General features: G+C 45.9%; 1 protein-coding gene across 3 annotated transcripts in view; it reads right to left on the reverse strand.

Annotated features, from left to right (window-relative positions):
* The window catches only part of LOC135907729 (NCK-interacting protein with SH3 domain), an 80,202-nt gene that overhangs the window by 26,906 nt on the left and 27,887 nt on the right, over window positions 1-25,409 (reverse strand). For all 3 annotated transcript variants that reach the window (XM_065439461.1, XM_065439459.1, XM_065439462.1), the window contains exons 9-10: window positions 14,393-14,473; window positions 11,759-11,971 (exon numbers count right to left, since the gene is read on the reverse strand). In XM_065439461.1, the coding sequence (XP_065295533.1) occupies window positions 11,759-11,971; window positions 14,393-14,473 (294 nt within the window). The remainder of the gene's footprint in view (window positions 1-11,758; window positions 11,972-14,392; window positions 14,474-25,409) is intronic.

Raw genomic sequence — 25,409 nt, forward strand, 5'->3', positions numbered from 1 at the left:
CATTTCGGCTGATGCAGCGCAAGCGGCGTAGCGTGACTAGCCGCAAGCGACGTGCACCGAAAACGCCGGACTATGAGCGCACCTTCGAGCCGCTTTGAGAGAAGTGGTTCGTGTTGAGAAAGGAAAGGTTAGCACTGTCTTCTGCAGTCCTTGAGGAGGCATGGCTTAGAGCCAACAAGGAGGGAGAAGCAAGAGAAAAGGAGGCAGGAGTGGAGAAGCACTGCCGCCGCCACTCAGTGCAGGAGCAAGAGCTGTGCTCTAATATGCACTTGCGAAATGCACAACCTGCTGCGACATTGGCCTCTGTTGTACTCTCGTAGCTGTACCGGCTGCACGCGCTGAATTATTCTATACGTATAGGTGGCGTCCAAACACGTATCCTGAGGCTTCCCTTTAAGTAATGACCACGAATTTTAAAGGCTATGCTTTTTGGTACTGCGAGCTGCGATAAACATCACGGCAGCCATGTTTTAAACATTACCTGATGCCGCTTCTTGGCAGAACATCTCGTTAAGAAGGCGCATAACCTCTAATATGTGACATGAAAGAAAAAAAAAGTAAGAAAAAAATGCGCAGCGCCGCATTTGCATTTTTATCTTGAAGGTTGTGAGAGAGGGAGAGAACCAACCTGCAACAGATGCATTGGCCGTGCCTGGCCAGGCGCAAATGCGTCTCTCTCCAGTTAGGCCTAAACAAAGGGCTGCAAATGGAAAGAGCAAAGCTATGCGGTCCACGCAGTGCCACCAGCGTCGCCAATGTGCTCCTGCGTACTAGCACTCTCTCCATTCACGATGATGCGGTGTTTGAATTACTGGTGGCGATGCGGATATTAGTGTGAATTAGTGGGATGAGTCACATATTGCTTTCAATATATTATTGAACGGACTGCGGCGGCTACATTGAAATATCCAAAATTTCAAAACAACGAGTTGTGTATTTAACAAGCTTTTACTGTATCTTGTCAGTAAGCACTTATAAACAAATCATAAGTCGGTGCGGTCATAAAAGCGTGGTTTGGTTATGAATGCCAATGTGTGTGGTGCAGATCACACCGAGAGCAATGTATTGATATGGCTCACGGAGTCCAAGATTTGCATGTGTTGCATTGTGTGGTGCCGTAAACCTGGGACACCAGGGCTGACCGCGCTTGGTGCCTGCACCTGGAACCCACGAACAATAGTGTAAAACCCAGAACAATAGTGTAAAATGATCTGAATATTTGCCCAGAGGAAAAAAAAAAAAACAGTCAGTTTTGCCAGCAAAGTGGAGCACTGAAGGCGACAGCAAACAGACAGCTTTTGTGTTTGAAATTTCAGATGTTCTTATACATCGGCTCTATGGCGTACATGGCAGTGCTGCGAAGGCGTCCAAATTATTGAGCAAGGCCTAAAAATCAGTTGTTGGGGAGAAATTGGGAGTTTTGTTGGCTGGCCAGCCCGAAGTTTGTGATTTTTCTGGTAACATTTATAAACGATGAGCACAAACAATGGTCTCCCTTTTGGACAAAAACATCCCATTTAAGCACGCGAAATCACCCACAGGAACAGGCAATGCCAAAGAGAGCTACTGACAAATTATGTGGCAAACTTGTATCTACGAATCCTCATTGTAGGGGACCAATCACAAAGAAAAACAACAAATAGACATGGGTTCGGCAACTCCTTCTTTACTTGTCTGCACTTTTTTAACAGAGGAAAAAAGTAGAAATAAGTAGTTTAAATGGGCATGCCTCGCAGGAAGTATGATGCTCTTCCTTATCTTACAAACCCTTGTCCACGTACGTTATTTTATGCATTGGGATCATTTCTGGTTGCATCCTAGATCGGTCAGGCCTCATTCTGTTTTACTGATTCGCCATATACAGTCGCCGACTGGTAAATCGGACACCAATAATCCGGACACACTCGGTAATTCGGACAGCTTTGCGGCACCATCAGTGGTCCCATAGACTTAAAGGGACACTAAAGGCAAATACTGAGCCAAGCTAAAGTGATAGGCTAGTGCTCGAGAATCTCTAAGGCGTCAATATTATCGCAAAGAGAGGCTTAGTGATCGAGAAATTGAGGCAAATGCAGGACATGATTAGAGACTCCCCCGGTACATTCAAGCACTTGCCCGATGACGACAGCACTGCTCAGTTTAATTCTGTTACTAGTGCTCAACTACTCGCTGCAAGAAACATTCTTTTATTGTATTATAAGATGAAATAAAATGCTACTTGTCCAATTCTATTCCATTTTTAGAAAAAAGAACTCATTGAAATTGCCGTTGACAATGACGCGCACAGTCGAAAGGTTTCGTTCGCGCACGACTGTGCGCCGCCCACGCTTTCGCGTTTCAGCACTTTCCTGATCGTGTTGTGCTGCGCTGGTTTTGCTGGTTCGCAAAACTCGCAAGAACTGCAAGTAGCATCGAATTCAACTTCTATGTGATGCCGCGAGATACCCGAAGGCTCAACAACACTTGACCAGAAAGCAGCAGCAGCGGTGAATCCACTGCTCTGTCTTGACTCGGTACCGCCACCTGTCGGGCGCCGTTTTACTCACCGATGGCAGACAGCAAAGGGTGGTGATGGCGTGTGCAACATCACCCCTCTGCGGGAGATTTGAACTTCGTAGAAGGGATTCGGACCCTTCAGATGCAATTTTCTCGTAAACTAAGTCTTTTCTTGGCATGAATCAAGCGTTGCGAGGTTTCTGGGATAGTATTTAAACAGTCCATGCTGACTTTGTATTAGCCTTTAGTCCTGAAACGGTTCGGACAAATTTTGCAGACATGTAGGGTACAGCTAAAGTTAATCATCTGCACCACAATTAGTGTGAGGCGTCTCATATTGAGAGAGCTACGGACAATTACAAGTTACCCTCCTCCATAGCCATGCATTTTCTCCTCAACTCGTTCGCCGCGTGATTGGGGCTAAGCTCCGCCTTCACTGGCTAAGCGTCATGATGGCACGTCGTGTCGTCTACTTTCGGTTCCCTAGGAGAGAGCGCGCAAAGCCTCTCCAACCTCTCCGGCAGCTGCTTGGCAGTCGACCCCAAGCGAGAGCTAACGAAGCAGCCTGCGTTGTGAGCATTCTGTGGCAGCGCCGAATGTGTCCGGTATTCCGGTAACCACACGCGGGCTGGGCCTTTTGCCAGATGGCTGGAGGCATAAACTCAAGCTGATGAAGGAACTTTAGCGTGGACGTACAGGAGCGGCCTGATCAGTCTGCACGGTCCAGCCAACTTGCTGGCGCAGAGCTTAACCAGCCAAACAAAGCGCTAATATTGCTCTAGCCAAGCGTAAAACATTTTAAACATTTACAAAAATAGCATGTTAACGATTACGCTCCTGCAAAAAATTTACACCAGCAGCAAAGAAGAATACACTTTGTTACTGCTACTGTGTTTGGTTGAGTCTGTGCCACCAGGTGGCTGCACCGTGCAGATCATTCATGTTTGTGCTTCTGCTCACCTTGTGAAACGGCAAGGTAAAGTGGCCAGACCCTGTCCCCTCACTTGCGTTTACCCGAATACCAGACTTGCGAAACGCTATTGCGTTAGTAATCTTCTGGTGTAAAGTGACTGCCTCAAACGCGCAAATCCTGGCGCCGATCGAATAGCGCCAGTCCGATACGCTGCAGCCAGTCTGCTCGTCTGCTGCCTTGCAGAGGGACACGATGTCGCAGCTTGACATATTGCCAGTCGCTACGCTCGCAGCCCACAATGCAACGAAGACAATTTATGATGCTCACGAAAAGACTGAGGCCGACTCTGATCGCGGAGCTCTCGTCAAAATGGAGCACGTAACACAAGCAGACGACGCTTGCTGTGTGCCGGAAGTGCTTACCATACTTACACGAATGTAAAATGTAAGTTGACTAGAATGTAAGTCGACCCCCTATATCGCGTGACAGAAAAAAAAAAAAAGAAAAAGAAAGAAAAAAAGAAAAAGAAAAAAAAGAAGAAAAAAGAAAAAGATTATACCCGAGGGCGCATTCCATAACGAAAATTTATTAGTAGCTGGCATGGTCACTGGACTACTCGTCTTCATTAGTGCTGCCATCGTCATCGCTGCTACGGTCCCACAGCGCGTTGTCGTCTAGCGAAATTCCACATTTGGCAAACGACCGCCCTACGACATCTTGTGGAACAGCAGCCCATGCCGAATGTACCCAACCACACGCAGCCGTCGGGGAGGCTCTTTTGACAGGTCAGGTTGGCTTAAGTTCGCGGTCTTCTGCCGCTAGCCATTCGTTGTACTCATGGCGGAGCAGGCCCTCAAAGGCAAAGATCTGGGCTTGTTTCATGACCATGTCGCACTTCACTGGTAGGGACCGATCACGCACTTCAGCGACGTACCCTACAAGCTTTACGTACATCGATGTACCTCGCAAGCTTCGCCTACAGCTCTAGAAAGCATCCCAACTTCGGCACGTGGGAAATTCTTCGCTTGCCGTCACAGGTGAAAATTTTGCTTCGCTGCAATTGCCACTGTCCCACCAACCATTCAGAAACATCGAACTTGTGGCCTGCTGAGCAGCGATTTGTTTCTTCGGCGTAAAAAATGGCAGCCCTCTTGAATGTTGCTGTGAACGAGGGCCAAATGTTTAGTGGGCTTGGAGCACTCGTGACGACTGAGGAAGCATGGAACTAGCACGTAGCCGGCAGTCGAGTCGAACACATCAAACTAAAAGCTACCATAGAACACCTATATAAGCTACAGGGAAATAGAAACACGTGAGCGGCGTCTGCTCTTCCATGAACTATCGATTATTGAATAAAGAACCGATAGTCTCTGCCAATGCCTCCTTTACTAGATGCCTCCCGAGGCGTGAACTGAGAAATTGGTTCCGGCCTCTCTCCTTCTCTCCTCTACTCCACCTGGGTCGGCTGCGAGTGCTAGTTGCGGCGGCTGCTCCAAACTTCAATCACGTTCTCCTGCCTCCAAGATTTTAGCGGCGTCTGTTGCGATCCCGGAGGCAGGACCCTCAGTATTCTGTAAGAGTCCATTTAGTGGACTGCCCATTTTGACCGCTGCTGATTGGATGCAGCTGTATGAGCAAGGAGGAGATGAGCGGCCTTAGCCAATCAGCGGTGGCCGAAATGGACAATCCTATAAATGGACTCTTACAGAATACCCCCCCCCCCCCCGTACGTCTCGGCTATGATCGCGCATGGCTGTAAGTGCAGCTGAGCACATACGTAGCCGCGCATCCTGCGTTAGAGGTAATCTGTCGCATATGCAAAGAGTGGGCATGCCGACATGCTGTGGCACTATGTAAGCTGCCTTACAGCGCATTTAGTATTGGAGGTTGCGTAACCTTGAATTTCGGTTACCCGTGGGAGCGAGAGGCCAACAAAGCATTCACTCCTCGCTTCCGGCACTGTTCCTGATAGCATTGTCTCAGTGCTGGCGATGCTGTCAGCTGCGGGGGCAGAGCGCCAAGAAGATACCGGCAAGAAAATATCATTGAGGTACATGGCATGAAACCGTATCATTTGTCGCTGGCTCCCAAATTAATCAAAATTAACTGATTGCTCATTCAAGCTTGCTTTTTTTGATTGTCCAATAATTTGGAAAATTGCGCGGCCACTTTCCATGTCAGAAAAATTGATCGGCGACTGTACTTATTCACACAAAACGTTGAATAGCAATAGAACTAAATTTCGATATAACGAAGCGAATTGCTGATTTTATTAACTTCGTTATATCGAGGTTTACTGTATATGCAGGTTTTCGCATGACTTAAGTGAAAACGAAACGTGGACTACCACATATTCATTAAATAATAATATAAATGATATATAACTTCAACATTTGCTCACAAAAGGTGGTCAGCGTTCATTAGTGCTGCAACACTAGAATTCATTATCCTTTACAAAAGAGCAAACTTTGGGGAGAAATTGGGTTTAACCTGATTTTTATTTTAAAAATTTCGGTGAGTGAAAAATCTGAATTTATCGAGATTATCTGAAAATGAAGGACCCTATATATATGTGTGGAAGTACAGTAGACTCCCGTTAAGATGAACTCGCTTAAGATGAACCCTCAGGTTAAGATGAACAGTGGAAGTCGTTTGTTTGGTTTCCCATATAGTCAATGCAAAAAAAAATCCGCTTAATATGAATACTGCACACGCGCTAATTGTTTAAGATGAACTTTCACGGCTGGCCGCGCCTTACCCACGCAGCTTTACTCGACCATCCGAGCAGCACTTTAGGGGAAAGGAAGAAAAAAAAAGACAAAGATGAAAGCTTTTCTGTGCCGTCGACCATCTGTGCGACGCGGGGAGACGAGGAGACCTATACCATCTCGGTGTTTCTGCGAAGGTTCTGCTGCTCCTCCACTCCTCCTCTCCCACCCTTGCTCACTCACTCCTCTGTCTCTTTCCGGCCCGGCTACAAGAATTAGCCGCGGCCTCAAGTTAATTCTCTCCTTTGCCTCCCCATTGCTGGACCCTCCCCTCTGCCCTGCACAGCACCGATGCGATGAGCCCTTCATACGAGGCATTTTCAGTGCTGTGCTACTCCCCTTCTCCCCAACCGCCGCACCTCCCACAATGATCTCTCCTATTTGTCGCCGCAGCAGGTTCGCGTCGCCCTGGCTTTCTCCAAACTTGCAGACTGCAGGGGGGAAACAGGACGCAGAGAGAGAGAGGGAGAGAGAGAAAAAGACCAAGTGCGGCCTGGCCAATAAAGCCAGCGAAACTCAAAAAAAAAAAAGAAAGGCGAAGAGAAAAAGCGAGAAGAAAAAGCAGCCAATGCTGTTTCCCAATGGTGATCACGTGAAAGTGCCATCCTGCCAGTGCTACCAACCTCAGCGCATTTGCTGACCTCCAATTAGGCCAACTACGCAGTAGGCACATCCCTTCTTTGTGGCATGCGTGCGTGTCGTGTCCTGCTGTCTTCTGCCAGTCCGTACGCCGTCACATTGTGGTGTGCGTTGTTTGTTTTAGTGTGCGCCCTGTTCATTGTGTTGCTAGTACGGCAAGTCAGCCAACAGCTCAGAAAAGGCCGCTTGAACTTTGTGAGAAGATCGAAGTTTTGAGCGAAGTTCGCACCAGGCGGCTTTCAAATACTGAAATTGCACGAAAGTTTGGCATTGCGAAAAGTACCGTGAGTGGTATTGTGAAAGATGAAGCATGGATTACCACGCTTCATCGGACTTCAGGACTACCGTGCTCTGCAAGATGGCGAGTTTGCGCCAAAGCGTAAAAGGATGCGCACAGCTATGCAGAAAGACCTAGAAGACGTTCTTCTTGCTTGGGTAAAGAGAGTGCGCGGTGCGAATTTGCCAGTGAATGGAGTCATATTGAAAGCGAAAGCAGAAGAAATTGCACTGCGGCTGAATGTGGAGATGCAGCGATGGGTGGCTCGACTGTTTCCGCAGAAGGCATCGACTGGCCTTTCATTGCGTTGTCGGTGAGGCCGCTGCAGTGGACGAAACAGCCTGCAGCGATTGGAGGCAGAACAAACTGAATAACCTCATGGAAGAATATCACCCTCAAGATATATACAATGTGGACGAAACTGCCCTTTTCTACCAGCTGCTTCCAAACAAAACGCTCGCACTTGCTCGTGATAACTGCGTGGCGGGCAAGCACAGCAAGCTTCGGGTGACTGTCCTCGTGGGTGAAAATATGACTGGGACTGACAAACTAAGGTTGCTGGTGATTGGGAAGTCTAAAGCACCACGCTGCTTTAAAAGCATAAAAACTCTGCCGATCATGTACATGCTTCACTAGAAAGCGTGGATGACACAAGCACTTTTCGAGTAGTGGCTTCAGGAGATGGATTATCGCTTCCAGAGAGAAGAGAAAAGTTCTCTTTGTTGTTGATAACTGTCCCGGGTACGGTCATGTCGTTGGACTTTCTGCCATCCATCTTGAGTTTCTGCCAGCAAATACCGTATTTACATGATTGTAAGTCGACCACTTTTTTAAAATTTGAAAATCTGAAGTGGGGGTCGACTTACAATCGAAAACAAAACATGGCACCGCCAAAAAAGCGAGACCAATGGGAGCTACAATGTACAGTCGCCGACCGATTTTCCGGACTCCAAAAATTCGGACATGCCCGATTATTCGGTCAGCTTCGCGGCACCGCCATTCTCCCCATAGACCATAATGTATAACAACTGCTGAAAGTTCGGACACCTTGCAACCTCTCGTCTGATTTTTCGGACACTCCTTGAGCCAACTCGGTCGAGAGCACCATGCACCGACTCTGACCGGTGCATGGTTCCATACATCGTTCGACTTGCTGAACGCCATGTTTGTTTTGAACAGAGCTTCCTTGCTGCCCCACGAAGTGGCGGTACTGGAAATCCCCGCTCATCATCATCGTTTCTGCCTGGTTAGAGTGGCTCTGCAGCAGTTCCGGTTTCAGCTTAGTAAGCCATGTCAAGACAATCCAGCAGCTTATTTGTTTCTTCGCGCACGACGCTGCGAGCAGGCCACGTTTTTCGTTTGTGCGCTGTGTCGAGGTTTCTGTGATCCAACGCGGTGTACGGAAACATCGCGTCAAGTGTCTAATGGCGCCGACAGTGCCCGCACAGACTTCGCTGGGGAATGCCGGCTAGCGGGTGCCGGGAGGCCTAAGTCGCCTTCCGATGTGCGCCCCACCTGACGCGGAAAATGTTCTTCCGAGACCTGCGCAGTGGTTGCATTGCGGTTCCGGACACCGTCTCATTTGACAGTTTCATAGGTGCTGACACTGCTGTATTGACATGCGCAGAACTCTACGACGGCAAGATCATTCGTCAGGTTTCTGCTGCACCGCCGGACGATGACTCAGAGTCGGAAGATTACTCACCATGTGCTACGCTGCCGTCGCATGTGGAGCGTGTACAAGCAGTGACTGTGCCATCAGCCGCTAATAGTGACCGTACGACCCTCTTCGAGATTCAGGCTTATCTGATTGCGCGTAAACGGAACAGCGTGCAACGGCGCATTCACGCTTTCTTCCAAGCCTACTGCCAAGCCCAAATAAGTGCGTGGAAATAAAGGATTTCATTTTTTTTTCTTAATCTGCTTTTTCGGACACCTGTTTATTCGGACATTTTCGCAGTCCCCGTGAGGTCCGAATAAACGGTCGGCGACTGTAGTTACAATTTTATGTTTGCTCTATGGCCCTACCGATAGCTTTTCGCTATCCCGCGTGTTTGTTCACTTTTCGGAAGGGTTTTTCAACATTTTGGGAGTTTTACAGTGCATGCATGAGTGCACACAAGGAGGAAGGGGGGGGGGGTAGTCGATAGTTGATGGAAGTGCCGCTGTTCCCATTTGCGGCGGCACCCTCAAAACGGCGGCACTGGCAGGGAGTATCGTGGGTTTCACTTTCCCTGTTGCGCTTAGCTTTCTCTATATATAGTTTGACGCTTGTACACGCTCCACATGCCGTCGCATGTGGGGCGTGTACAAGCAGTGATTGTGCCATCAGCCGCTAATAGTGACCGTACGACCCTCTTCGAGATTCAGGCTTATCTGATTGCGCGTAAACGGAACAGCGTGCAACGGCGCATTCACGCTTTCTTCCAAGCCTACTGCCAAGCCCAAATAAGTGCGTGGAAATAAAGGATTTCATTTTTTTTTCTTAATCTGCTTTTTCGGACACCTGTTTATTCGGACATTTTCGCAGTCCCCGTGAGGTCCGAATAAACGGTCGGCGACTGTAGTTACAATTTTATGTTTGCTCTATGGCCCTACCGATAGCTTTTCGCTATCCCGCGTGTTTGTTCACTTTTCGGAAGGGTTTTTCAACATTTTGGGAGTTTTACAGTGCATGCATGAGTGCACACAAGGAGGAAGGGGGGGGGGGGGTAGTCGATAGTTGATGGAAGCGCCGCTGTTCCCATTTGCGGCGGCACCCTCAAAACGGCGGCACTGGCAGGGAGTATCGTGGGTTTCACTTTCCCTGTTGCGCTTAGCTTTCTCTATATATAGTTTGACGAAAGGCATTGGTTTCACGCATTCCACTTGTATGCCAGCTACGTGCTACTTCTATGCTTCCTCAGTCGCCATGAGTGCTCCAGGCCCACTAATCATTCGGCACTCGTTCACAGCAGCATTCAAGAGGGCTGCCATCCTTTACGCCGAAGAAGCAAATCACTGCGCAGCAGACCGCAAGTTCAATGTTTCTGAACGGGTGGTGCGAGAGTGGCGACTGCAGCGAAGCGAAATTTTCACCTGTGATGGCAAGTGAAAAATTTCTCACGTGCTGAAGTCTGGACGCTTTCCGGAGCTGTAGGCTAAGCTTGCGGCGTACGTCGCTGAAATGAGTGATCGGTCCCTGCCAGTGAAGTGCGACATGGTCATGAAACAAGCCCGGACCTTCACCTTTTAAGGACCTGCTCTGCCTTGAGTACAACGAGTGGCTGGCGGCAGAAGACCACGAAATTACGCCAACCGGACCTGTCAAAAGAGCCTCCCTGACGGCTGCGTGTGGTTGGGTGCATTCGGCGTGGGCTACTGTTCCACAAGATGTCGTGGTGCGATCATTTGCCAAATGTGGAATTTTGCTGGACGACGACACGCTGTGGGACCGTAGCAGCGATGGTGATGGCAGCACTAGTGAAGACGAGTAGTCCAGTGACCATGTCAGCTACTAATAAATTTGCGTTATCGAATGTGCCCCCAGGTATACTCTTTTTTTTTTTTTCCTGTCACGCGATATGGGGGGGTCGACTTACATTCGAGTCGACTTAATATCATGTAAATATGGTACAACTGCGAAGCTACGGCCCATGGACCGGGGAGTAATCAGCAGCTTGAAGAGGCACTATCGTCGCTCTCTGTTGCAGAGGATGCTAATTTGCATGGAAAGTGGTAAGGAGTACACAGTGAACCTGTTAAGTGCTGTCCACTTACTAACAAGTGCCTGGGGGCAGGTTACTGAAGTGACCATTGCCAATGCCTTCCACCATGCGGGGTTTATTGCACCTAGTGACAGCTCCAGCGCAGAATGACTGCGATACTATACTGACTGCGATATGACTGCGATACTGAGGACTCTACTCTGCACTTGGAGGAGAGCAGCATTGTTTCTACACTGAGCAGTAAGGGTGTCTCCATTGGCATGAGTGCGTATGTCAGGTGCGCAAACATGTAAGGTTGACACACTGGAAGCTTTAATTGAAGAGGTGCTCGACCTGCCATCAGAAACTGCTGCTGACGATGACAGCATGGATTTTGTGCCTGAATCTGCACAAGTGACCTGCAATGCAGCTGACGCTTGCCTGGATACTTTAGTGTAGTTTTTCGAACAATGCGAGGGCACTGAGGAATACCTTAGAAAATTAAATGAAATGTCTGCATTTGTAGCAGCCAGGCAATTTTCTCGACAGGCACAGAAAAAAATAACAGACTGGGTAACAGTCAACAGTACCTGATGCCTTACTAGGGCAATGTGTAGTACACCACTAGTTGTGCAATAAATGCTCATATTGCAGTTAATTTTTCCCTGAAAGGCCATTTCATTCATTTGTTCTCATATATGAGGTATTTGGACACACACTGCATGCTCAAACATCATTTTTAGAAGCACACTTGATTAGACGAACTTCTGATAAGACGAACACTTTTCATGATCCCTTGGAGCTCATCTTAAAGGGAGTCTACTGTACAGTGATTTTAGGCTTGCCATACGAGAGACAAACGAGCTAGTAGTTTGTGCACTGAAACGCAAGGGTACAGACACTATACCTTTCACATGGACCAGCTGCGTCAGGGTAATAGGAACTGTAGCATTAGAACCGCAGTGCACGGTGCACCCACCTTCTCGATTGACAAGTAGCATGAGTCGTTCGGTAAGTGCCCGGGCATCTTTGCGAGTCGCTAGTGTCCGAAGAACAAAGTTGTCTGCTTCAGATTGAAGGTGCAGGTTGAGAGAGAGAAGTGAGCCCAGTGAAAGCTCTGCAACTTCTTCCTCCATTTCAACAGATTCGATTGTGTCCAGCAGGAATGTCACAAACTGCTCACCCACATGCTCTGCATGAAAGTCAGGAAGATTATCAATAGGACATATATTCGCGGAGATTTCACAACACGAATGCACTGAACTTTACTAACTCATCACAAGCGGGCAGTACTGTCCACTCCTCGCAGTACCGTTACAGGGTTCTCAAAGTTCGTTACCACACTGATGATCTCAATACTTTCCTAGTAAGCAGCCCTTTTTTTCCTTACTGGGAACATATTTGCTTTAGTCTAGAAATAAGAATTTGATACCCATGTCCAATTGAGGTTTATCCAAGATCTTTGTTCAATGACTGAAACTAAAAATTATGGGGTTTTACGTGCCAAAACCACTTTCTGATTATGAGGCACGATGTAGTGGAGGACTCCGGAAATTTCGACCACCTGGGGTTCTTTAACGTGCACCTGAATCTAAGTACACGGGTGTTTTCGCAATGCGGCCGCCGTGGCCGGGATTCGATCCCGCGACCTCGTGCTCAGCAGCCCAACACCATAGCCACTGAGCAACCACGGCGGGTGCTGTATTGAACTATACTTTAAAGATGGGTGTGGAATGTGCGTTGCATTAAATGATGTCATTTCCACAAATCTTTCCCAAAATGCTCTTGAATGTGCCTCATTGAGCAGAGTTATCAATTAAATGTTATCCCTGCCATGCTTTCTTGCAGTTTTCTTTTTGTAGGTAGTTCTTCCCTCAAAACTGAAGCCATGAGGCCTCGAAGAGCAATGCCTGTAGTGTTCTGCCTGTCAATTACTGCACTAAGCAGCTCCACTGGAACGTATCCCTTTATATGACCTAGCAACCTCAGTCATATAATCAAACAAAGGTTTACACAAGCCACGCTCGAGTGGTCTTCACTTGAACATCAATGCGCACTGTTCAATAACTGTGGTCACTTTGTGCCTCTGCATGAGGGCAAATTCATCCTACATGGAGGTTCAGGCTATCGATGACATGGTGAAACTTGTAGTACCCTGGCCCATCAGATGCATGAGTCAGGAACAACTCCTCCAAAGATGTAAACCTCAACAGAACATACAGGAAGAATTGTGACGGCCGTGAAGTTTAGTGTGGAGACTTCAGCTTCAACGGAGGCATACAATGCACATACGCTTCAGGTAAACTGGAGCTCAGAGGCGAGCATTGAGGCAATCTACAGTGCGGTGTTGTAAATACAGAGAATTGAATTCTGGGGCGTTATGGGCCAAAACCACAATTTACCACGAAACCACAATGCCATATTGCAGAACTCCGGATTCATTTTGACTACTAGGGGATCTTTAATGTGCCCCCAATGTACGGGACACAGGTGCTTTTGCATTTTGTCCCCATCGAAATACAGCTGTGGCAGCCGGGATTTGATCCTGCGATCTCGCGCTTAGCTGTGCAACACCACAGCCGCTAAGACACCATGGTGGGTGTATATATCGAGAGCCATGGCGTTAGCTAATGATCTTCTGCACTCTTTACTTTATAGCATAGCATATTTGCTGATGTTATAATCCTTTTCGGGTTTAATTTCAATCACAAAAGCAAATTCATTTCTTTTGATACTACGTCACCTGTTAAATCTATTTTGAGATCTAGAAAAGTAAAAAACTACAACACATTTTTTTTTTTTTTTTCAGGCAATGCAATCTGGTGGTGGAGTATCACAGCTCTGCTTTCCTTGGTTGGAACCCAACTAAGCTGAAGTGCTACACCTGTCAATGCTTATATTCTTTGCTGAGGTCGCTTCCACACCTTATGTACTTTCAATGCTTATCCATACAGACATCAATCCACTTGGGCCGAAGCCGGAATCATTGGTAGGCTAGTCTCTGCACCTTCCGAAAAGGCGGAAGACATTTTGTAGCACAGCATGGCGCTAGCCATGCCACGAGTCAAGGCGGTGCAGTTAATAATATTTGGGGTTTTATGTGCCAAAACCACTTTCTGATTATGAGGCACGCCGTAGTGGAGGACTCCGGAAATTTTGACCACCTGGGGTTCTTTAACGTGCACCTAAATCTAAGCACACGGGTGTTTTCGCATTTCGCCCCCATCGAAATGCGGCTGCCGTGGCCGGGATTCAATCCCGCGACCTCGTGCTCAGCAGCCCAACACCATAGCCACTGAGCAACCACGGCGGGTAAGGTGGTGCAGTTAACCTTTACATCGCAAAAAGGGATTGTGGTTCACACTAACTGGCAGGCATATGACGAGCCACTATGGCATAAGCAGACGACGGCCAATACATTAGGCTCTATAGAGACTGGGTCAAGGATTCGTTGCAGCTATGTAGTAACAGTTTGTACTTTTTAAGCGGGTACATAGAAGGTTTTTACTATATGCTTCAAAGTTGTAAAGTCCTTGTGAAATTGAATGTCTTTAATAAATGTGTATACATTAGAGCATTGTAAAAACGGAACATAAGAGAAAAAAGGTCATACCATAAACATTATTCGGTGGCTTTTCTCCAGTAGAGAAGATGACGGTCAGAAGAAGAGCTGTATACTTCATTCGCTCTATGTCTGCAAGACAGCAACCATGGAGCTAAAGTTAGGAAAAGGATTCACTTAATTTCAAGACTATTCTCAAAGTGCACGTAAATGTGCACAATTCACGTCATAATCACAGTATAAAAGAGATGTCCTCGGCAGTTTATGAAAATGAACCAACATTTTTGGAAGCTCAGACTTAAAATGCAAATCATCTTTAGAGCAGTTTGCTGAATATCATTGCATGCTTCTCAGAAATAGATTGAAAACATTATAATGCATTCCTCAAACTTACACTCTTACACTATACAATGACTGAGTATTTCTAAAACAGCATTTTAAAGTATGCATCTTGAAACATAATATTCAACAATGGTGTTATGCTATAACCCTATCACACTTAAACCTTGACATAAACTTCAATGCAATGAAATTCTCGATGTAACAAATTGTCTAACTTTTCACAACTTGATGTCCATAGAATTCCACATATCTTTAGGTGCAATATAACAATGTGCTTACCCTTATTTCAACGCAAAAAAATATATATATATGCTGCGGTGAAGAAAGACCAAGGCAAGAGGAAATTAGGGGTCTAGAACTACTTGATAACTTCACATTAGATCAAGTATTGTCCTATCCGATTCAGTCTTTGAATCGACTACTAGTAAATATTCATAAATGTGTATATTACCAAGAATGTTGCACCTTTCTTTATTAAAAAATATTCAATATTCAACTGAATTTGCTTCTGGCAATATTTGATTTGTATTTGATTAAATCTCAAAAGTTACTGTTCACACACCCCTAGTGGAAGTGGTTACACAGGCATCAGTAGTCAAATGACAATTATGTGTGGTTGTTTGTGGCCGAGTGTGGTTTGTTACTGACTTAAACTCTAAGGCAGCAAGCCCCTGAAGAAACAGTACCGCTGAAATGGCAAGCTGATGAAGGAAGTTGAAAGTGACCTATGCTATTCAAAGGTATGTGGGAATTCAAGCTTCACTGAAGGACATCATTTTGTGCTGTGGTTTCTGGCAGTTGCATTCAGGTTTGATAAGTCAACAGAAATTAAGTTTTTTTTCTTGAGGGCTAATAGATCAGCTGCCACTCTGCTACACTTTCACCTGAGTTTGTGTGCGTGCACATATGGATGGGTGCTCGGGCCGATGGGTCATGTACGTTTTGGTCTTTTATACTAAGTTTGTCCAAGTGCTGACTAAATAGAGCAGAGAAATGTAACAGTGTAGAGGCAGAAACCACCAAACATCTAAACTGCTTTGTGCAATCACATGCAACACACATACATATTATTAATCAAGCAAATACAACATGCCTGACTAAAATGGGATTTGTACGTAATGCACCAAAGTTCAAGAATAAGTGATGTCTATCAGGTAGCTTTTCTTTCTGGTGATGATGGTATTATGAAAGGCAATTGAAGTCCTCTTGCTCCTTCCTCTTCAAGTTCCTACTGTGCAGGACCTTTTCAACTGTGAATAAATTTGTGTTAACGCCCTTCTGCTGGCTAAACATTCAAATTTCAGCTTTCTTAATAATATGTACTTTGCATGATATCAACATCTTAAGTAACCCCGTGAGTTTTGTCATCAATATTCTACTTTATTATTTAATTTAATAGTGGTTTTACTATTATAAACCTTATAGCAAGTGAAGCCCACCTTGTGAATGCATTATGCTGCACATTGATTAAGCTAAGGAGTAAGCTTAGTGAAATAGGCCAACAACAAGATACCCCTATCACAGAAAGGTTTCTGATGTAACAAGACACGGACACCGAAATACTCATTGTTACTAAGGTACTTCAGACACAGTCAGGCCTCAATATAACAAACACAGATATAATAAATTATCAGATATAATGAAGTAAATATGAAATGTTTATTGCCCATATCGGTGTGTAACAAATACCATATTTACTCAAATCTATGCCAGCCTCGATTCTAAGCCGACCCCCAAAGATCCGAAACCATAAAAAAAAAAATTGCTGCGAATGTAAACCGAACAAAAAAGTGAGGACAGCGATGACAAAATGAAAACAGTATTTATTTAATATGATCATGCCGAGCTCACTCCATACGACATCATCACTGCTAGCCTCGCATGCTTGCGGACATGTGCCCATGCATGTGCAGACAGTGCAGCATGGCTTGTATGTGTAGAAATGCGGCGCAATCTCGGTGAGCAGCTCCTCTTTGTTATCGCGTGCTTATCTTCCTTATTGCTATCATCTCCTCGTTACAGAACAAGGAAAAGGCATCTACTGTTGCCCCCTCTAACGATGGACGTTTTTCTCATCAATGCTGAAGTCCCGCCCAGCTTGAACGTTTGACGATGCCTCTGCGGGTAGCACAAATTTTCACTTGTGCCATTGCCTGTTTGGTGCCATTATGACGACACTCCGCACGCCGATACTTAGCCATGATACCGATACACTCTTAAAACAGTTGCGCCTCTGGGGTGTATATTTGTCCCACAACAATCGTCATCTGCATTGCTTTCATTTCCTTTTCTGAAAACGCTGCACTCACTACTTTCCTGTCGAGAATGTTATGTCATGCTGATAATGTGCAAGTCGTTCGTGACTTGGAACTACCAGGCTCACAGCGTTAGAAAGGAAATGCGGGCAAGACAGATTACGATTATTGTTGTGGGAAAAGATAAGCCCCAAAGGACGTAAATTTTTTTAGGAATGTACGACATAGGTCATAATGGCGAGGTCGCTTGTGTACTTCGGTTGGCTACTGGCGTGGCTAGTAGCAGCTGCAATTCTGACTTTTCTAGATGGCGCTAGCTATGCACCATGTTTATCATTTTCAACTACAAACTGGCACATCTTTTTAAAATCTCAAATCTAAGCCAACTGTAAAGTTTGGCATAGGATTGTTTGAAGAAAAAAAAAAAAAACTATCAGCTAGATTCTAATAAATATAGTATACACTTACAATGAATACAATGGAACCCCATTGATACGTTCCTTGCTGTTGTTTTCCTTGCTGCTACATCGTGTTTTCATGGTCCCAACGTAAATCCTGTCGACTCCTATGTATTATGGGGACATGGCTTTGAAAATCAACTTCCTTATTTCTTCATGGATTTTGATGAAAATGTCTCCCTGATGCTTCCATAAAAGTTTCAGGGCGATACCTTGAGAACATTTTATTGAATTTTATTGAGCAGAATTGATCTCCCTTGAACTTTCTGGAGAGCCTGGGGAACTTAAAAAAACGTGATAGAAGGTTTGCTAAGTATTAACTGCATAGCTAAATGCGTGCTGAAGGTCGTGACATTCTTTTTTTTTTTTTTCGCAGCACAAATTCTTTGGAGTGCCATATTTTGTTATTTTCACATCAAGCACACTTTCGGGGTAGACGAATAGCCACATCGTACACTTACAAAGGGTCAAGATAAGAAAACAAGAATGTCACGACCCAAGGAACGTGACAAAGAAAAACTCAATCAAAACATGTTAAACGGTAACAATAAAATCAGCTCCAGAAACTTAGCAGAAAGGAAAAAAAAACAAGACATTGTTGAGAAAACAGCTCTCAAGGTCTCACCTTCTCTTCAGTTCTCTAAAAGGCACCAAATTTGTAGTCTTTTGGGTGTTTTGTGATGTAGGGCTTCTGGTACATGTGGCCTCTGGTCTGGTGTGCCTTCCTCTCCCCACCCCCCCTTTTTGTATGGCATTCTTGTCTGCTGCTCAACAAAGAGCATGGCGCCTGGGATTCAAACCGAAGTGCAGAACTCTGTGTGGGCATGAATGTGGGCATGAAGCTCCAGTGTTGCACCTGCAGGCTGCCTGATTGATAGCAGTCTCCAGTATAACCAATAGGTATTTTTTTTCTATTGGTAGTATTGACCATGTTACTGAATGAAGGCTCTAAGTGTCAGTAGCCTTCCAAGTCATCTCAGCTGCTAGGTGCTTTCCAGAATTGTACTTTTGTATGATGCCTCGATCACTTCTACGGCCAGGTGTCTGTGCCAGCCCAAGGGGCCTAGTGAAAAGAGCTCATGATGAGGTTCTCTTTATGAAGGGGTGGTATGATAGATATTGTTAGGAGCTATCACGACAATATGATAATAGAGTGACTGCGCAATATGCTTGGTTGCGGGTGCGAGCTGCCGACGTGCGAAATGCCTAGACACACGCTCGAGGAGTCAACACTTGACGCGCTTATTTGTGCTGTCTGAGGTGCCGACGTGCGATATGCCTAAACGCGGGCTCGAGGAGTCGACGCTCGATGCGCTTATTCACGCAGTCCAAGGTGCTGACGCGCGAAATGCCTAGACGCTGGCTCGAGGAGTCGACGCTCAATTGTACTTACATAGTCGCGCAGTCGGAAGCGCCGATGCACAAAATGCTTCGGCGAGGGTCCGAGATGTCCGCATGCGATGTGCTTGATTGCCGAGTTGGAGACTCCTATGTGCAAAATTCTTAACCGCGGTATGAGGATTGCGTGCACGATGTGCTTGGCCACGAATTCCGAAACACCGAGTGTGGAAACGCTTAGCCACATGTCCGAGGATTCCGCGTTATCCTGGTCACGAAGTATGCATCGCCGATGCTCGGAATGCTTAGCCGCGGGTCTAAGACATCCCCAGACGTAGAAATTGGCCACGCTACTGCGCTGTCTGTGTAGTGCCCGTTTTGACACATCGAGATTATGGCGAGTGGAGACTTCCAGGCTCGCGAGGTGCAAAGAGCCGAGCAGACGACGCATGCGCCGGACCAATGGCGAACCGCGCTGGAGTGGCGGGTGCGGCCAATCGCAGACTCCGGCATGACATTCAATAATTTGCTTTTTGTGTGCTTGTTTCTATACAGAGGAGATAGCTGAAGTGGCAATTTGAAGACGGAGAAATGCGCTTTCCAACGAGACCAAGATGGCGGCGCTTAGTTGTGCCGTTCCAGAGATACTGTGGTTTGAAAAATGCTGTTCTTTCTTGATTTCCGTGTAATGTTTCGCCACCTTGGCTAATAAAGCACATTTTTTAGAGCACTTCTACGTGGTTTATAGGGATTATATTTCGGAATCAGATAGAAACAGAGTTATAGAAACTGAAAATGCGATTTTCAAAAAGTTGATTTTTTGGCCATTTTTCACGATGCGAAAGCCGTGTCCCTGCTTAATACAGCACCATTCTGTAATGTTCCCGCATCTTACGTCGAATTTCAATGTGGCCGCCATGTAAATATAATGGTGCATGGAGAAATTGGCTCACGCATGCTGCAACAAGCGACCGATTCATTGTAACGAGCTACCAATTTGTTTCAAAAAGCAACCACAGTTTGCAACAAACAAAGTTGCACAAGCCAGGTGCGGCACAAACATTGGGAGAAAACATGCACACAGCAGTTGCCAAAACATCTGAAAAAGTGTGCATCAATTCAAGCCTACTGGGAACCACGCACACTGGGCCAAGTATGCCAAGTACAAGGCTACATTTACTTTGGGGCCTGCAATGGTCTTATTTGCTTTTCACAATTGCCGATTCTCTTTAGTCAGCTTTTCGGTGCAGTAGAACAGTGTTATGTGGTGAAGCATACACAAAATACTGCGGTAGAGGCCACTGTCGCGGAACACCTGTACGTGTCCCTCAATTATGTGTGCATGTGCCGTTCCCGATTACAGAACGAGCACCGAAACATCTAATAAGTGCACTGGCAGCCACTTGGACTGTTTCTGACGTTGTGCTGCAGTGATTTGAGTCCTTCCTCACGGTTACGTTTTTCTGGCTGGTATGGTTTTTTTTCACGGTTCCTTTAAGAACGTATCAACGGTGTTCTACTGAATTGGATATAACTAGGGGTTTGCGAATATTCAAAACTTTCTAATAACAAATCAAATAGTCACTATGTGTAAATATGAATACAGTCGAACCCGACTATACCGAACCCGTTTACGTAGAATTATCCTGTATATTGAACAATTTCTGAACACAATATAGCTACAATGAGTATATAATAGCAAAAATTACGCTTACATCAAACACAAATAGCAGTGATCCCCGTTACATCGAACATCAAGCAGTGCAAGAGTGCCGTCAGAAGTTGGCTTTCCCTCGCAGTGGTGAGGAAACTCGCCGACACGTCCCAAGAGTGGTTTAGCCTGGCGGCATGGCTCCATCCACCCGCTCTTCCCTGGCTCTCCCCACCGTGACCACACCACATCGGGCGAGTTGGTGACACCCCCTGCAAAAAATGATCCTGGCCCATCCACAGCGCTTGCTCAGACAGCCAATCAGAGGCTCTTGCACCCTCATTGTGCAAGATGATGCAAGTCCGACTTGCCTCGCTGCTTTTCTTGTTCATTGTGTTTGCGCCATGTCGGCCTTCTCCCGCAGTTTTGCCGTGATGGCTAGCAAGAAGCAGCAGAATCATAAATCGAAATCATAAATCCTGTTGAACGCAGTAAGAAGTCGGATGTCGCTGCAGCGTGCAAGATTCCGAGGTGCACTCTCAGCACGATCTTGAAGAATAAGGAGATGAGGGCTAAAGTAGACAAATGACCCAGTGCCTGTGGCACCCAACGCATACGCACGGCCGTGTATAAGATGTCGAGGCGGCCGTGTACAAGTGGTTCATCCGAAACTGCTTTAGACGTGCCAGCTTTTGCGTGCCCAGTGATGACACTGAAAATGCTTATGAGTGCAACTAAGTCATTGGCATTGTCGCTAAAGTTTGGAGCGAGCTGTCAGAATTTCCGGAAGCTGTTGACGGATCAACGGTTGACGAGATTATGATTGTGGATGATGGGTGTCGTGACCATGGGAGAGCCCGAAAACGAAGATTACAATGTAGACATTGTGCCGAGCACAAGTGATAGCGGGCACAATGAGGAAAGCAATGATAATCCTTTGCCCACATCCTCCGAGGTGATTGGTGCACTTGCACTAGTTTGGCGCTTTTGTGCAAATGTGGAAAGTTGCGGCCTCAGCTGCGCCGACTCTTTAGGCAATGTGGAGAAGTGTGTGCTGTTGCAGGCAGCGAAATTGTCCAAGGAGAAGATACAGGACTATTTCATGTGAAACTAAGCTAGTTTCATCAGTACAATGCTTTTATAAATGGTACGTGCTTATATGACTTCCAATTCTTTAGCAGGTTTATATCAAATTATGCTTTATATCGAACTGATAGGCGTCTTCTGTGAGTTCGATATAGTCGCCGACTGTTTATTCGGACCTCACGGGGACTGCGGAAATGTCCGAATAAACAGGTGTCCGAAAAAGCAGATGAAGAAAAAAAAAATGAAATCCTTTATTTTCACGCACTTATTCAGGCTCGGCAGTAGGCTTGAAGAAATCGTGAGTGCGCCGTTGCACTCTGTTCCGTTTACGTGCAATCAGATAAGCCTGAATCTCGGAGAGGGTCGTACGGTCACTATAGGCGGCTGAAAGCACAGTCACTGCTTGTGCACGCTCCGCATGCGACGGCAGCGTAGCACACGGTGCGTCATCTTTCGACTCGGAGTCATCGTTCGGCGGTGCAGCAGGAACCTGACGAATGATCTCGCCGTCGTAGAGTTCTGCGCATGTCAGTACAGCAGTGTCAGCACCTGTGAAACTGTCAAATGAGACGGTGTCCGGAATCGCAGTGCAACCACTGCGCAGGTCTCGGCAGAACATTTTTCGCGTCAGTAGGGAGCACATCGGAAGGCCTCCCGGCACCCGCTTGCCGGCATTCCCCAGCGCAGTCTGCGCGGGCACTGTCGGTGCCATTAGACACTTGACGCGATGTTTCCGTACGCCGCGTTGGATCACCGAAACCTCGACACAGCACACAAAGCAAGCACCACCATGCCCCCACCAGTCGCACAAACGAAAAACGTGGCCTGCTCACAGCGTCGTGCGCGAAAGAAACAAATCAGCTGCTGGATTGTTTTGACATGGCTTACTAAGCTGAAACCGGAACTGCTGTACGGCTACTCTATCGAACCAGGCAGAAACGATGATGATGAGCGGGGATTTCCAGTAGTGCCACTTTGTGGGGCAGCAAGGAGGCTCCGTTCAAAATAAAAATGGCGTTCCGCAAGTCGAACTATGCGCCGGTCAGAGTCGGTGCATGATACCCTCGATCGAGTTAGCTCAAGGAGTGTCCGAAAAATCAGACGAGAGGTTGCAGGGTGTCCGAACTTTCGGCACTTGTTATATGGTCTGATTATGATTATGATTATATGGTCTGATTATTATGATTATGGCCTATGGGGAGAATGGCGGTGCCGCGAAGCTGACCGAATAATCGGGCATGTCCGAATCTTCGGAGTCCGGAAAATCGGTCGGCGACTGTAACTGGGTTCGGCTATTTTTCAGATACAGTTAAACCTCGATGTAACGAAGTAGGCAAAATCGGCAATTTGCTTCGTTATATCGAAATTTTGTTGTATTGAAATTTATACTTTCATGCGAATAAGTACAGTCGCCGATCGATTTTTCTTACAAGGAAAGGGGCTGCAAAATTTTCCGAATGATTGGGCAATCGAAAAAAAAAGCAAGCTTTAATGAGAAAACAGTTCATTTTGATGAATTTGGGAGTCAGCAACCACTAATTCGGTTTCATGCCGCGTCAACGATATCTTCACATCAGCGGTATGAATTAAGCGAAGCCAGCCACGCTTTCGCGTGCACTCTGGCTGATAGCGTCATCCGCACTGAAACGACGCTATCATGAAAAGTGCCGGCAGCGGGGAGCAAATGTTTCATCTGCCTCTTGTTCCAATGGGTGACCGAAACTAAAGATCCCACAACCTTCAATGCTAAATGAACAGGAAGACAGTTTACGTGATGCCATGCCGTCTCGGAATGCCCATTCTTTGCACACGTGGCAGATCTACCTCTAAAGTAGGGTGTGCGCCTGCATATGCGCTCAGCCAAGCTTACAGTGCTTACAGTTTGTGCAGCCACGGCCGAGACACTCGCCAGAAATCAGGACGGACACACGTGCCACCTTACCCCGCCCCAACCCTCTCTCGCACATGCGCTTGATCACGTTACCGTGAACTCGCTCCCCTCTCCTCTTTCCCTTTGCTCATGTGGGGAGGTGCCACTCCGCCGCACACTTTCACTCCACTTTCACTGGTACCTAAAGCACACGGTGTGTGGGAAGCAATAGGATCTTATCACATTTGGACTTTGTACGGAACATGATGTGGCTCCACTTGGGCGGTCGCTCTTATTTATTTATTTATTTACATATACCTTACAGGCCTTCGAGAAGGCATAGTGTAAGGGGGGAAATACGGTAACATATTAGTATGGAATTGGGAAAGAAATAAACATCAGCATAATGAAAGGAGTACGCACAGAACATGGAAAATTAATACATTAGCAAATACAATATGTAGCGCAATAACAATAAATAGTAAATAATAACATAACAGCATAATAACATTGTAAACGTGTTTGCATGTTGTACAGTAGTAAGTATTGTAAAATAAAAAAAAAAATTTTGGGAGCACTGAAATTCTTTAACATTGTAGAAAAAATGCAAGAAAATTACAAAAGACATGACGTGTTTAGACGGTTGAAATGGCATATTGATTGGTTAGCAGATTGCGAAATGCAGTGTGTTTAGGTTGGCATGCAATGGTATCTGGCAGTGCGTTCCATAAACGGACCGCACGGGGCAAAGCTGAAAAATTAAAAGCGTGTGTGTTGCCATAAATTCGGGTGTAGCTGAACTGATTGTTCAGTCGTCGTGACGTCGAGGATGCTTTTTTCAAGTTTGATAAGGTTAGGCCAACTGTGAACAAATCTATGAAATAATAATAGAAGGGAAATATCACGGCGAGTAGTTAATGGTTGCAACAAAAGATCGATTTTTATTTGGGTTACACTTGACTGGTTACTATAATTTTTAGAAATGAAACGGCTCGCTCTATTCTGGATGCTCTCCAGGAGTTCGATGAGGTAATTTTGATGTGGAGACCATATACAAGAGGTGTACTCAATTTGTGGCCGTACAATAGTTACGTAAGCTAGTTTGCGTAGTGGTGAAGGCGCACTTCTTAAGTTGCGGCGCAGATATCCTAATGATCTGGAGGCGTTAGCTGAAATAGAGGTGATGTGTTTAGTCCATGAAAGATTGTGTGTAAGGAGCACTCCTAAGTACTTACATTCTGTGGTGTGGTCAACTATGTTAGAATCCAGATGATAAGAAAAGTGAGAGTTAACAGTTTTTCGAGAAAAGGAAACTACTTTGCACTTCGACACGTTTAGGGACATCAGCCACGTAGCACACCAATCACTGATATGTGCAAGATCATCTTGGAGTGCCGCGTGGTCAGAGGGACAGTTAATTGAACGGTAGTCGTCAGCAAATAATCGTACAGAAGATGATATATTGTTAGGTAAGTCGTTAATGTAAATTAAAAAGAGAAGAGGCCCAAGTACACTGCCTTGTGGTACACCAGAGGTGACGTCAGAGAGGCCAAAGGAAAATTTAGCAATAACAGTGAACTGTTCGCGATTAGTAAGAAAATTACGAATCCACGACAGGGTTAGTGAGTCGAGTTTAATTGCTGAGAGCTTTGATATCAGGCGACTATGGGCTACGCGATCGAATGCTTTCGAGAAATCCAAAAAGATGCAGTCAATTTGTTTATTACTGTTCGTTTCAAAGTGTAAGTCTGACGTGAATTCTAGTAGTTGGGTTTCGCAAGAAAATCCTTTTCGGAAACCATGCTGTTTCGGGTAAAAAAGGTTATTACATTCAAGATGAGAATATATATGGGATGCTATAATGTGTTCCAACATTTTGCAGCAAATGCATGTTAGTGATATAGGACGGTAATTATCGCTAGAACTCTTGTTACCTTTCTTAAAGACGAACTAATTTTGCTATCTTCCAGTCTGTAGGAAGCATACCAGTTGTAAGTGGTTGGTTAAAAAGGTGTCGAAGAATTTTGCTTGATACTAGTATTGTGTTTTTTAGTATTTTAGAATTTAT

This window comes from Dermacentor albipictus, chromosome 1, assembly GCF_038994185.2.
Source record: "Dermacentor albipictus isolate Rhodes 1998 colony chromosome 1, USDA_Dalb.pri_finalv2, whole genome shotgun sequence".
Taxonomy (NCBI): Eukaryota; Metazoa; Arthropoda; class Arachnida; order Ixodida; family Ixodidae; genus Dermacentor; species Dermacentor albipictus.